We start from the raw sequence: 15,202 nt of genomic DNA on the forward strand, positions 1-15,202 counted from the left end.
ATTCGATCTGGATTGTTCTGAAGAACTTTTAAATGTCTGAACAACCAGCACCCATATGTAGAAGTACCTCCCCTGAGGTGTAGGGGGAATGTTTGCGGGGCTGTCTTCTCATAGGAAACTTTCTTGCAAAGTTCCACACAAGAAATGGTCTTGTTTAAATTCAGGAAAAAGGAATGTGTCACACAAAGTCCACCATGCTGTTTCGTAAATCATGCAGAGCCGCTGCCACGAGCGAGTGTGTTGTCCCGTCACGCAACGCCCCTTCCTATGCAAGAAACAGCGCAGCCCTGGGTTCTAGTTTCAAAAGAAACCTTTGTTTGGGAAGCGATGCGACACGCGCGACAGTCCTCGGTTTTGTTTCTGAAGAAAGGAATTTTCTGAGCAAGAAAAAAGCAATCTTCGGTGAGATCATCTTGTTTTGTGGTAATATGGTGCGATCGTACATGTTTTTGTAACAGACAGGACACAAAGTGGGAAGGAAATCTTAAGCTTACCGTCAGGGATAATAATATTGAATCCGATCTGCTTGATTTCACAAAGAAACAGAAGAGTTTTTGAACCCATCAAGGTGGAATAATGCAGCAGTTCAGATCGACTTCTAATCAAGAAATGCGAGTGGAATTCATATCGCATTTCTCTTCCACTCACACCGAAGAGGCGTTTTGTTGCATGAAGACAATGAGATCGAAAGGCGAGTTATGCGACGTAAATCTGCTCATCGGCGAACCGCAACGACGGATTTCTGCTCATAGAATTGTGCTCGCGGCTTGCAGCCCCTATTTTCATGCTATGTTTACGACGGAGTTGATAGAAAGTAGGCAACGTGATATAACCATTCAAGGTGTTGACCCTGATGCCATAGAGCTTCTTGTGGACTTTGCATATACAGCGAGGATTCAAGTTAGCGAAGAGAACGTCCAGTCCTTGCTTCCCGCGTCAAGTTTACTACAACTGACAAGCGTCAAAGACGCGTGCTGTGAATTTCTTAAAAATCAACTTCATCCATCCAACTGTCTGGGAATCCGGGCGTTTGCTGATGCACACACATGCAGTGATTTGTTGGAGTCTTCGCATCGGTTTGCCCTGCAACATTTCTTAGAAGTCTCGCAGACCGAAGAATTTATGCTGCTTTCCGTTGAGCAAGTTTTAGAACTCATTTCAAACAGTGATGTCAATGTAGAGAGTGAAGAACAGGTCTACAACGCTGTTATTAACTGGATTAAGTTTGACTTGGACAACAGAAAGGGATTTGTTCGAGATCTTTTGCCATATGTGAGGCTACCATTGTTAACTAGAGAGTGTCTGATGACCCGTGTGGAAACTGAAGACCTTATAAGAAACAATCCAGACTGCAAAGACTTGCTTATTGAAGCAATGAAGTACCACTTGCTTCCCGAACAGCGATCGGTTCTTCAGAGTCCCAGGACTATCTGCCGCAAGCCTGCAGGACAGGTGCCGATATTATTTGCCATCGGTGGAGGCAGTCTGTTTGCTATCCACAGTGAGTGCGAGTGTTATGATCCAAGGATTGACAGATGGTGTATGGTGACACCCATGTCTATCAAGCGTGCCCGTGTAGGGGTAGGGACAGTTGATGGAAAAATTTACGCTGTAGGTGGTTATGATGGCAGTAACGACCTAGCAACCGTTGAAGCATATTGTGCACAAAGTAATCTCTGGTTGGTGGTACCATCAATGGGAACTCGTCGTAGTTGTCTGGGGGTGGCTGTTTTGAATAGCCTGATTTATGCCATCGGTGGCTATGATGGAGCATCATGCCTGAACAGTGTGGAAAGATTTGATCCTTTAACTGCGCAGTGGACTTCAGTTGCAGCCATGAATACAAGGAGGTATGCTTTTATTGATCTATCTTCATTGTGATGATGGCTGTGATTATTCGTTCCATTATTGATATTGAACTCGGAAAAAAACCCGGTAAAGCTGGTTTTGCTAAGTTATCATTATTTATTATATGGAGGAGAGTGTTTTACTGGGAACTAAACCACTTGTAGATTCCATATGCCACTTCATCCGGGACCCGAGTGGCGTATTTTCCGTATGTCACCTTTCTGAGTGTCGTATCGTTCAATGACGTCACGATTCCCGCCTTTTGCTTTTGTTGAATTGGTTTCTCCATATAATAAAAAGAACATTACACGTTGGCTCGAAGATATGAATTTTATGTTCTCGTGGCAAGAACAATATCTCACTCGTGAGATATTGTTCTTGCCACTCGAACATAAAATTCATATCTTCTCGCCAGCATGTAATATCCTCTATGTATTTAGGGAAGAAACTTCTGTGGAGGGGAAGATTTAAAGGAAGTTTAGTTGGGGCTCTGCTGCTGAAACCCTTCGATTCTGACCCTGTTTAAGGAAAAAATGCATTATAATAATGCAACCCTGTTTTAAGTAGTGAAATTGAATACTGTTTTTAAAGATTGAAGATCCCATGAACCTATACCATGCAGACTTAATTTTTTCGTAGAAAACAATGGAATGACTAGTGTCATGATCTCAAAAGAGTGTGAATTATCAGGAATTACAGGAAAATACATACATTTTTTAAAAATAAATTTTTTTCATCAAAGGGATAAAACAAAGTGTAGATTAAGCAAAAAAAAATAAAATGGTGAGGTAAAAATTTGAATAGTATTTCTTTATGAGCTTTAAATTCTAAATATCTTAATATAGATTGTACTAAGGGACTTGTCAGAAATTACCACGGGGGAGGGGGGGGATGGGAGTTTTGAATTTGGGTTCGGAAAATGAGGTGACCCATCCCTGCAATGGGAGTGAAATTTGCTAACCCTCCCCTTGACGTTGGCCCAAAATATCATGACCCTCCCCTTCTTGTATAAATGATAAAATCTAGTTGTTGCAATACACTAGGGCAATTCAGTATTATGCAAGCTCAAGATATATTTCTAATCTATTCTTTGTAATGCCATATACATACATTTTAGATGACAGCATTAAGAGTCCGACTCTGACTCTGACAGCTGATCACTCGACTCTCCTATTTCTCCCAGGTTTTTTTTACAAAATAAAGAACTTCTTTTTTCTTCTGTGGGTGAACCTCTACATGATCACGGACACATATTTGCATGACCCTCCCCCTTTTAACAGCCCATTTTTCATGAACCCTCCCTTTTCTGTGGTCTCAAAAAGTTTGTGACCCTCCCTCTGTTTCCACCCCTCTCCCCCCCCCCCCCCCCCCCCTGCTAATTTCTGACAAGTCCCTAGTCCCGGTTCGGGGTCGAATGGGTTAAACTGGCAAACTTAAAGCACGCTAAAGCATACTTCACGGAAACCAAAATCTCCATTTTGAGAGTCACCTTAATAGGATCTTTGCGAGCTTTGATGCCTTGATCCAAACAGAACAAAAGAGTTAAGAGAGTCTTATTTAGTCGTCACTCTTATACTTATATGCATCATTGTTGCTGGTACTAAGGATCATTGCTCACGTTAGTTTTAGTTTTATTTGAAGTGGGGAGTGGGAGGTCCTGTGTTTAATTTTTTAGACTGGACCAATACTTCACATCTTAAAATGACCAAGGAAGAAGGTACATGTAATGCTTTGCCCACAAATGGTTAAAGACCTTCATGAAGCTTGGGTGATCACTTACAAGTTGTATATAGAATTGGCAGTCCTTTCTGTAAAAACAATTTCCTCAATATTAACTACTTCTGTGCCAAAGACATTGATGCTTAAATGAAGAACATTTTGCACTTTTTTGTTGTTGTTGTTTTTTTTAATTTAGGAAAATTGCACATTAAATTAATTTATTATAATATTTATTTATTGTGAGGTCACAATGCAATGGCCTTAGAGGGCTGTCTCAAATTTTAGGAAGTGGATATAACAAATTTTTAGAACAGAGTTTGCACTGATTTTGAGCAGTTGCTTTGGTTGGTTTTGTTTTATCCTACATACATTATAATAATTATTAAGTTTTTGTTCCTTTCTCTTCAGACGATACGTGCGTGTGGGTGTGGTGAATGGCATAATTTATGCAGCGGGAGGTTATGATGGTAGTGCACATCTAAACACAATGGAGTGCTTTGACCCAATGACAAACACATGGAGAACTGTGGCCAGTATGGCAAGCCGTAGAAGTAGTGCTGGAGTAGCTGTCCTCAATGATATGCTCTATGTTGTAGGTGAGTGGTACAATAGGTATTTTTATTAGTGAGCCCCTGCCAGGGGGGGAGTGGGGGTGCTATGTCGCCCGTCTGAATTTTAAAACATCTTGTGTCGGTGTTTATAAATGCTTGTCGCTTATTGTCGGCTTTGCTGTCATTGTCGCAATTTGGCCAAGGGAGGTTGTCTCTTGTCATGATTTCATTTTATGTGCTGTTGCTACTTTTTGGGCCATGTCGCTTGCCGGAATCTATCCTGGCAGGGCCTCATTAGTGAGTTTACACAAAGACGTTTTTGAGTGACACACATTAGCTGGAGGTGAACTATTTTCATTCTTGAGGAGTGGTTTTACCTAAATGTTTGATCATATTGAGACTAAAGTCACGTAGCAATACAAATTTGGAAATGCTATGGAAAATAAATTGACAATAACAGGGGCTCGATACTTCCAGATGATGTGCATTGCTCAAAAGCACCTTTGCCTAAGCTCCCTATTATCACTGCCAACTTTTTGTTAATTGCTTCTTAAACTATGGAGTGAAAAAGAAGGGGTTAAAAATAGGTGCCTGGAAATATAGAGCTGTGAATGTTTTGTGATGAAATGGTAGATTCTCCGAACAATAACCTTGTATTTACTTGTAATCAAAGGGAGAATTTGGTATTACGTCAGGAGTCCTCTAAGGCCTTAATCCATGCCCCCCTTTTAGACTACAGAAATGATACTTCTCTTTTTATGGACAGTCATTTCGTCCTGGAGATACTACATTGTAAGCTATAGTAACATTAGACACCTACATAATGCTGACTCTTGGTTCTGTCCAGGGTTCTCTGGAAGCTCCGGCAACCTGCAAAAATGGCCATCTACTCAACACGGAAGTGTCAGAAGCTTGTTTTTCTTGTTTTTTTTCAGTGGGATATTAATAAATCCATTCTACTTCTGTTTATTTTGTTCCCCAATTTATTTGTTCAATAAAAACAAACATATTCATGACACTAAGTACGTACATATGGCAAAGATTGGTATTAATAGGTGCCACCCTCTTTGATAATTTTTTTTCTCTGGTCACTCAAAGTGCATGCACTGAAATGAACTTTCAGGCACCCAAAAATTCAGATACTGTATTACAAGACTTCCAGAGTTCCCTAGCGAAAGTGTAGCCTTCATCCTGTACCTAGCCATCCCCCACACTGCTGTGTGCTTTGAAAGACATACCTTTGGATCTATTTATCAGCTGCTGCCTTCTTAATATATTCTTTTCTCCCTTTACACTTAAAATTAATTTTCGATAGAACCCCCGCTACACTGTAAGTTTAGTTGCATTTTCCCATCAAGAAGAGATAGGAGGGAGATCAAGCAAGTAAAGGCAGTGCAAGGTCAAATGAGAACGCAAAAGCACATACTGAATGTGTCATGTCCAGGACTCAGTTTGTTGCTCTGCTGTTGGTCAAGCCAGTTTTTAGCTGTCATTACCTTTGTTGTGTCCTCTTTGAAAAATCTCCCTTATTCAATTTACCAGTACAGTCTCAGATAATCAAATTAGAATAACTCATTCAGTTCACAACCGCACATAGCAAAATATATAGTACATAGTCTTCATCCTGATTTTAGTAGCCCTGTCTTTATGTATGGAACATGGCCCCGATAAAATGTGAACCCCCTTCACAATATATTTTTTTTCTCCTCAGGTGGAAATGATGGGGCATCATGTCTAAACACAATGGAACGTTACGATCCTGTGGCTGACTCATGGACTTGCCTTGCTCCGATGAACACTCGCCGCAGCACTCACGATGTGGCAGTTATTGATGGAACTCTATATGCCGTCGGAGGCAATGATGGCAGCTCAAGTTTGAACAGTATCGAAAAGTATGATCCAGAGAACAATAAATGGACTTCTGTTGTGTCTATGAGCACTAGGAGAAGTAGTGTTGGAGTTGTGGTTGCACAAGTTTTGCTACTGTGAGGAAAGAGTAACAAGGCTGATTCCACAGTAGAGCATTATTTTTCAGTCTGTGTACAATATCATAGTTCTGCTGCTTAACTGTCAAGCGGGATTAGAGAAGTACAATGTACCTGCACTTATGGATTTTCAACAATGAAATAAGATCATGTGTATGAAGTGAAAATAATACTGAAGTTGATAAAATTTGTTCAAAATTAAGTCAAGTATAGTATCTACATGACTGTATAGCACTTTACTTAGGCATCAGTGTATGTAGCAGGAAATTGTAACATTGAGTACACTAGTGTTATGTCTGCTACTGGGGTGGTACCAACCTTTCAGCGCCATTTGCAGGGCAAAGGCAGTACTTTCATTTCTCAATATTTTAAGACCCTGAGTGTTGGTCAGGCCTCGGGGATCGAACTTGTTAACTACCATTCTGCAGTCAAGTACTCTACAGACTGAGCCAGTCCTGGTTCAGTATGACATACAGTGACCCTCAAGTTCTTACAAAATGGGCTGAAAAGACACATGGCTTTTAAGATCAGTAGAATTCTAGGAAATTCTACACATGGGCCATGAGGAAAGGATTCCATAAATGAACTGCAGGGAAAAAGAAATACTGAAGTGCACAAGGAGTGATGTGATGTATTTTTTCTATTATCTTGATTCCTTATTATTGAAATCATAAGGGGTATTTTCAATGGTCAGTAAAATGGATGACCCATAAAGCATGGAAAATGGTGGAAGAAAAACTTGAGGTAGTCTTTATAGCAATAATTTCCTTTTCAGTTGGGAAAAAAGAGTTTTCTTATATTGCTGTTAATATTTCAGCAACAGGGGGTAACATTGTGAATAGACAGCTGTAGATAAACCTGTGCACTATTAAAGTGATTTTAAAATGTTGTTGAGTTAAAAACTACAGTTGTATTTTTTTTTGTGCAATCGAAAGTTAATGTTTTGTACTTAATTGTTTGTCTGTTTATCAGTGCCAGTGTTGTACACTTATTATATGGTCCCCAGGCTCAGAAGGAACTGTTATAATGTCAGATTCATGGCAATGGCAGCTACATTTGAAGTAATGCAGGATTAAAAAGCCTACTTGACCTTGTCATGTTGTTGTATAATAGAAATGGTGGCACATGAGTCTGGGTATAAAAGGTTGTGCCATGTACTTCAGTATGGAAGCTTAAACAGGATGGTTGTGTTTATGTTAAAGGCACACGCTAGATGGTGGGTTGGTAGTCAAGTAATAATAATAACAACAATAATAATAATAGTAATAATAATAATAATAATAATAATAATAATAATAATAATTTACATTTAAATAGCACAAACCTCTATATGAATATATTCGGTTGCGCTTTACAATATTGTTATATTAATTTATGTTTTAGGTGACTTAAGTGTGAGAAACTATTAAAAACTACAATAAAAAGTATTAAAAACTATAAAAAAACCTACAATAAAAGCCAACAATTAAATCTATTTTAAAAGCTAAATTTAAAAAATGAGTTTTAACAGCAGTCTTAAAAGTGTCCCATGTCTTCATGTTATGAATATTGCCGAAGGCAATGCATTCCAGAGATAAAGTGCAGTTGACTGGAATGCACAATCGCCAAGTGTGTCACAAGTTGTATTTAAGTTTCTTTAACCCTTAAAAATATTGTTTACCCCTCTTAATGTTAAAATGACCATTATTAAAATTATGGTCGAGTTCCTGAGCATTATTATACACCAACAAACAAAGCGAGGTTTCAAAATGCAGCATTTATTTTGAAGATTTAAATTAACACCCAGCACACAGTTGGCTGTCAGTTCCTTGCACATTGAATGCTGACAAAACGAAAGCCACAGTTTCTTGTAATTTATAAAAGCTGTTTTCTTACTGAAGCATTCCTCCACTCCAGTGTAGTTTTTAATATTTTAGTATCTGGCATGCATGCACTTCCAAACTCCATTATATGTTTGTCCGTGACCATGAAACAAGATGTTAAGTAATCTTGTGTTTCTTGAATGTACGTGATGACTTTCATTGTGCTGTAGATGTTAGCTAACTTTCTACATAAATCACTTCTTCTTTGATTTTGTTTCCAATCCTAAAGTTCTAAAATTCAAAAGAAAACAACAGAGCTAAGTGTTAATAGTGATTCTCTATTTCACACTATAAAATAATGCCTATTACAAACACCAGCAGCTATGTAGGGTAATCATGCAAACATTGCCAGGAGTCAAGGGTAAAATCTATGCAAAGGCACCCCAAGGTTACTAATACTCAAACCGCATTATGATATTGGGGTGTGTACACATTCATAGGGACATCTAAAGACTGGATTTTGCATATTCCTACATGTTGTGTTAAATTCAAAAGGCAGGGTTTGTTTACAATCAACTGTGTTCAGCCACCTTTAAACAGGGTCAGGATTTGACCTGGGGGTGGGGAGAGGGGTACTCCCCATTATGTCCTACTATACAGGGAGGCTCTGCCTGAAAGGGGTACCTTTTTCAGGCTTGAGGTATATGAAGGGGTAGGGATTTCACTTGTTAAAGAATATAAAAGGCTAGGGGAATCTGCCATTTGGGTCTGTAAAAGGGCATACAAGGGCTAACAGATAAATTCTATGGCTTTATTAAGTCAAGAAAATGTTCTAATTTTGTGATTAATTCCATGTAAAAGTTGCTGCATTTACAGCCATTAAAAGGGATGCAAACTTCTAAACAAGGTATGTAAAAGGGGTACCATTTGCCAAAAGAAGGTATATCAAAGGGGTACCTTTTTCATGAAAAATGGTATATAAAAGGGTAAGGGGTTGGACCTTGGGGCAAAGCTTCCCTGCATAAACATTTGTAAACACTCCCATAGAACATTACTTACTCTTCTAAATCATCAGCCTCCCGAACATTCAACATTAGTGCTCCAGAATCCAAGAACACCATATTTTGTGAGTTTGAAATCTGGGAAGAAAATTCCATGAATCAGGTGCTGGATTATTACCAAATACATGGTTGAGGGTTCATACAACTTCATGCAGGCAAACAAGTTTAAAGGATTTTTCAAGGACAAATCACAGTTTTCAAGGACTAAGATTTATGTAATAAATCGGCATTCTTTAACCCCCTTTTGATCACACAGTTGGGTAAATCACATCATGGAGTCATTTATGATTTTTACTTCTTTGGCCAACGTTGAGCATACTATTTTACACTCCTTTCGGCAACAACACTTTGCAAAATGACTTGCACTATTGCTTCTGAAGTAGAATAGCATTTAGAATAAAAAAAAAAAGAAGCAGAAATAAAATATTGTTCATGCATGCATTCCCCATGTTAAGTTAACTTCCTACACTTAAAGTCACACATGTTCCAAAAAAACTTCTTTAAACTTGATAAAAAACTCAGCAGTCTTTTCAAAATAAATAAAATAGGTGGCCTTACTGTATTGGAAACTGTCTGAGCAGCTCGTATCTTCCTGAGTTTGAGGTATCCTGGATTGCCCTTTATAGCATTACCGAGGTGAAAAAATGTCAAGGATTGAACATGATAAAAAATGTTCAAGTAGTTGTCGACAACTTACACAGTACATGTACTTTCAGTTTAATGATAATTATTCAAAGAAACTGATCATTTTTTTTTTCCAAAATTTTTAAACAGCTACTCAGTGACAGTGACGCTAAAGAAGAGAACACCAAAACAGGAGAGATACCAACACATGGAGGTCTAAAACCTGGACACTCTATTTTTATCTTTACCAGCCCCTAAAAAAATAGCAACCAACTACACTACACGACAACCCCAAAATTTGACTTCCACATCTACACCTTTCATAGAATCATCATGCCAAAACAGTCTTTTGCTATTGATAATTATGGTGGTGCGATTGAAAATGTCAATATCAATGAAACTATCACGCCAAACTAATGAGCATAGAAAACATTCCTTTCAATGGTGAAAAGGATATCAAAGTTGCTGCTTTTGCCTCTCCTTCAGCCTGCACAATTTTTTGTTGTCTTTCCTGAATTGCCTTTTCCACATGAAACTGGGCTCTCTGTGCTTCTTGTTGAGCTAAGAGAAATCAAAGAAGTTTGCATTCAGTATTAAGTTGTACCTTTAATATAAAATTTGCCTTATGAATAGTTCTCTCCACTGAGGAATGGAAATACTGGAGGAGAAAAAATTAGGAAGGAGGTGCATTTTTTGCAGGGGGGAGGGGTATAGGGGGTTAAGACCTAATGGCACAATGAGACACCATAAACCAAACAAAGGCTTAACATAAGTTAGTTGATAGCCAAGCATTAAAAATTACTATTAAAATAATGAGGAAAATAATGTACTCTGGCAGCTTTCAAAAACAAGTTAAAATAAACCAGGGCAGCCCATAAATGAAATATAATTTTTCACGAGCAATAGTTTAATCAAGAGTTTCCTTATCAAAATAATTAATACTTTCAAAAAAGTCCTTTTTTAGATTTAATATGGCATGGGACGACCTGTCGCTCGTTGTCTGCTTCGTGGCCTAAAATCCTCGCTCCACTCGCTTCAAAACTCATGAGGTCAACTTGTGGCGAGTCTAGTATAATGATATTATTATTACTATCTGTAGTTGCTGACTCACCAACTTGTTTTGCTTCAATGGCAGCAGTGTACTCCCGTCCAAAACTTAGGTCTGTCTGGAATAACATTATCATACATACAAATTACAATTTTTCCCACAAAAAACTTTGTTTTTAGTTTCAAAAACATACATCTGGAATATAAAATCCAACCGACCAGAAACAGGGGCCAGTTTAATAAAACTTTTACAAATTAGTGTTATTTACAAGTGTGGCCATTGTTTTCTGACTCTAAAACAACAGTTACAATTGTATTATTACACTTGTAAAAGTTTCATTTACAGTATAACTGACCAAGAATTTCAATGCCTTTTGTTACAAAGAACCTGGCAAATACATGTAAAAAACTGATTCAAATCTGTCCTCTGAGTGGTTTCATTGAAATACCCTGGTAATCTATAATTTTATGTAGGTGGATATTTTAAGAATCGTGAACTGTGATTTCTTTGGTTTCCTGTGAAAATTTGAGGCCTGTAACATTCCTGCTGCTTTTGTGGCATTACTCTATCACACTAAATGTTGATCAACTTTTGGATTTTTTTGCCTCTTTCACCATTGGTGACATCCAATGAATCTCTGACAGAAATACACTCTAAGAATCTCAAGTACTATCAGTGTAAAATAAACAACTTTAACTTTGGCAAAATGTGCAACTTACAATTGACACATCATCCAGAATAACATAAAAATCCTTTGCTCGGTCAGTGAGTTGCCTTCTGATCAAAAGACTAACCTACAGAAAAATGAAACAAAAAATAATAATCATAACAAATAAAAATAAATAAACAAAAAATAGTAGCATACATAAAAAAACAAAACAAAACAAAACAAACAGTTTGTAAAAGGAAAGAGAAATAATAATGTATGTAAAATATGGCTAATAGAACTTTAAATTAATAGAAAAGTGCATGTATTTTGATGAAATCTACATGTACTGCCACTATTAATTTCTACTGCATGTAAGTTAACTACAGCACCAGCCTCCTCAGCAGGCATCTGGGGAGAGAATGAGGGTTGCTGTGGAGGAGGCTACTACAGTACTGCAGAGATCTCCACAGCACAAGGAGACTTACAGTACAGGTGTAGCATATGCATCTTTGGAGACCAAGCATATTTTTAGTATCCAGTTTCTGAGCCAGACTTCCCCTTTCTCACATATCAAGAACTTTGTACAGTGATCAAAGACAAAAGTCTTACGACAAATTTGCATGGGTGGCAATAATCAAAACTACACATGCCCATCCCCTCCCCTACCACAATTATATGAAGTTGAACCCATGTACAGGTGTTCACAATAATTTATTTATTTTCCTGGGCCTTCATCACTATGCAGGCTGTGAGGAGTGCAACTGAAGGCACACGTATCAGGGACACCCAACGAGAATATAGTTCAAACCACTTAACCATAGCATTGTTGAACGTATTTTAGTATTTAAACGGTAGATATAGGCATATTTTTATCCCCTAAAAATTTTTCATCTGTTCAGATTTCCTAGCTGAAAGTCAAGTGATCCGAAAATTATACGCATCAAAACTTACCTATTCGGAAATTTCAGCCAGAAAAAAGGTTCCCGAAAATTCTAGGTGACCTTTTTACGGTAAAAATCTGTTAAAAATGGGCAATTATACCATTTTTGGGAGGTTCGAAAACCCCAGGAGAGGCATGCAAGCAAGAAATTTAACAACAAATGTATAGAAAATTCTAGATCTCAAATTGTGCTCCGAACAGATATTTTCCAAAAATTGTCGTTGGGTGCCCCTGAGGTATGACCCTTGCACTATTATTATTCCCACTTTGCACCGTTTGAGTGACTGATCTATAAGATGCTTACCTCTTGTCGCATTGTAATCAGTTGTGAAGCATTAAACTGGGCCACAACACTTTTCAAAACCTAAGAGTACGTAATAAATGTTACAACAGAAGCAAAGAGCTATTCCGCATGCAGATAGTGTTTTTGAATGTACAATGAGTTACAAAAATCTTAAACTCATAACAGCCTATTAAATTACAATATAAAAGAATTTGAGACAAGGATTCCTTGCACCTCTCTAAAATTACAGGACACATACAGCTGTACATGTGCACAGTCATAACAGTATACTGAAGGTCCGATGGTCAGATTATTTTTGTCGCCTGGTCAATTTAGACAGTCATGTAGTACATCTTACTAATGCACCACCAAATTATACCTTATGAATATAAATTTTTTCAAATGACATATGTTTTTGTATGCACACAGTATAATTAATGAAATTGCTGTACAATGTAAATCAGCCTTAACAACCACTTCCCTTTTTTACTTTTGGTACACATCATGCTTTGAAAGGTATTATATTATAATGTGTATTGCAGTGATGGTCCCTACATGTAGCTATACAGCCAGAAAAGCAAATGAAAAGAATATGTGAATCAAAGAAAATACACGACAGTTAAGTGAATTTACAATAATATCAACAACAACAACAAAAATCCATAAAAGAATTTTCGGATTACTGATATAAAATATAAATTGTTACTATGTGGGCATACAATGTACATGTACATTAATTTTGTACAAAGGTAATCAAGCAAGTACCTCATTCATAATGGAAGGCAAAACTCGTTCATCGAAGTCCAACCCAAGCTTTCTGTACATTTCAGGTAACATGGTAGCCTGTGGACGAGCCAGCACCCGAAGACCAATGTTTACCATCTGAAGATCTGGAAACAATAAAATGAACAAAAATTTACAAACATTACGTACAGTCAAAATTTGTTAGTATGGACACTGAGGGAGCCACAGAAAGTGTCCGTATAAACAAGGTGTCCATTACTAAGCACGTGTTGCACGTGTTCATGAAGCAGGGTTTGACTGTAGGACTGTTTTAGATGTATGCTAAGGAACAACTGTGAAAAGATTAGGAGTACATGTAAAAAGGCAAAGATTTAATTTCTTAACACCTGTACCTTTACTTCCAGTTGGAGAAACAATCTTCCTTGGTTTGGACCTAATGTCATAAATTATAGGGTACTGGAACCATGGAATCCTAACAAAAGAAAAAATATCATGTAATACATGTACATGTAATTATGCAATGTGTTCTGTGTGCTGTGGGAAATTCACAATATTATTTCTTTGGATGACTGTAACAATCAAAATAATGTGTAAACTACTGTATGTCTATTCTGAGTATACTTGACTGGAATTTCTAGTTTCATTCACAGACATGCAGAATCAATTTGGCATACAGTGATGTGTGGTCAAGTTTCCTAGGTTTGGCACAAATCTCCCAGTCTCCTGTAAGGGTCACCAAATCTCCCAGATAAAAGTGACTTGTGATTTTTCCTGTGCTTTAGCTCGGATTTTTCTGATTGGTTGAATCAAATTTCGCACGTGTCACAACCAATCAGAAGCACTACCCAGATCTGGGTAGTGACGTGTCATCAGTAAGAAATTTCTGCGCTTGTTTCTCAGATGTCGTTTGGCAGGGAAACCAGTGGTAGCGTCGCGAAATGTCAGCTGTTTTCTCGGGCTGAGACACATCTCTGATACTCATCTCTGATAAAAAGGAATGCATCACACACACACATGTAATGTTTTCATTGTGACAGTAGGTCAATAAGTTTGATCATGCAGTACTGTACCTGAAGTGAAGACCCTCAGTATAAATGTTGTCCTGTATGCCTCCAATTCTGCTAAAGATAATTGCCCTGTGTCCCCCATCAACTATGAAATACACCATGAAACAGAAAGAGGGTGAGCTGGTACATTCTTGGCCAAAACATGCAGTGAAATTGAAGAAAACCTGCACTGTTCAATTCAGTGTACTCTACAATTTCAGTGTGCAAAGAAAGTAGTGTCCAGTAGCCCGGGACTAGTGGATTTTGCTACCGGGCTAGTGAATTCTCTTCTTAACAACTTGCCCGATGGGCAAGTGAAGTTTTTTGAGGAGTTCAAATTACATAAGAAGTATGTAATCAATCCTGCTCATCCAAACGTTTTTGGGGCTAGGTGAAATGAATTTTGGGCTAGTAAATGCTAGCCACAGCTTGCCCGAGTGGTAAGCTGTAAAATTGACTTTCTTTGCACCCTGAATTTGATAAGGCTATACCGTACCTCAAATTAATAGTCACCACCAAACTGTTGAAGCAAATAACTTTCAATAAGCTTAGACGGTGAAGAAGGATCTCAAACCCTTGAATTACGAGCGGATCTTAATACTTTTGCTAGGAACTGTCAGACAATCGGCTAAGAAATATATAAGCTTAAATATCACATCTATCTTGCATCATGCAAAAGCAATATGAACCCTTCATAGAAACTTGGGCACCGAACACATAAAGAAGATTACCTGTATAAATCGATTCCTTGACTCCATAAGCAACTGCTGCAGCTGCAGCAAGGAGTTTGAGCCCTGTTCCAACCCCTTTAGGAGCTTTTCCCATCCGACCAGCAAACTCAGTAAATTTGTCAGCCATCTTGCCTTCTTCACGTGTGCAAGAACCTCCAGGAGTGACGTAAG

The 15,202-nt window shown here is 37.9% G+C and overlaps 2 protein-coding genes across 2 annotated transcripts; one reads left to right on the forward strand and one right to left on the reverse strand.

Moving 5' to 3' along the window:
- The first annotated feature begins 352 nt into the window (after positions 1-352).
- On the forward strand, positions 353-6,305 carry LOC140944928 (kelch-like protein 17). The gene is made up of 3 exons (XM_073394040.1): positions 353-1,850; positions 3,976-4,163; positions 5,830-6,305. Exons 1-3 carry the CDS (start codon positions 577-579, stop codon positions 6,105-6,107), a joined length of 1,740 nt encoding a protein of 579 aa, XP_073250141.1. The 5' UTR covers positions 353-576; the 3' UTR covers positions 6,108-6,305.
- Positions 6,306-7,840: 1,535 nt separating this feature from the next.
- On the reverse strand, positions 7,841-15,191 carry LOC140944939 (prohibitin-2-like). The gene is made up of 11 exons (XM_073394050.1): positions 15,032-15,191; positions 14,325-14,406; positions 13,647-13,726; positions 13,276-13,400; positions 12,532-12,591; positions 11,358-11,432; positions 10,702-10,756; positions 10,048-10,151; positions 9,525-9,602; positions 8,965-9,044; positions 7,841-8,196 (listed from the first exon to the last, which is right to left on the reverse strand). The coding sequence occupies exons 1-11, from the start codon at positions 15,156-15,158 to the stop codon at positions 8,160-8,162; spliced, it is 903 nt and encodes a 300-aa protein (XP_073250151.1). The 5' UTR covers positions 15,159-15,191; the 3' UTR covers positions 7,841-8,159.
- Positions 15,192-15,202: the final 11 nt, after the last annotated feature.

The sequence above is a fragment of the Porites lutea genome, chromosome 1, assembly GCF_958299795.1.
Source record: "Porites lutea chromosome 1, jaPorLute2.1, whole genome shotgun sequence".
Taxonomy (NCBI): domain Eukaryota; kingdom Metazoa; phylum Cnidaria; class Anthozoa; order Scleractinia; family Poritidae; genus Porites; species Porites lutea.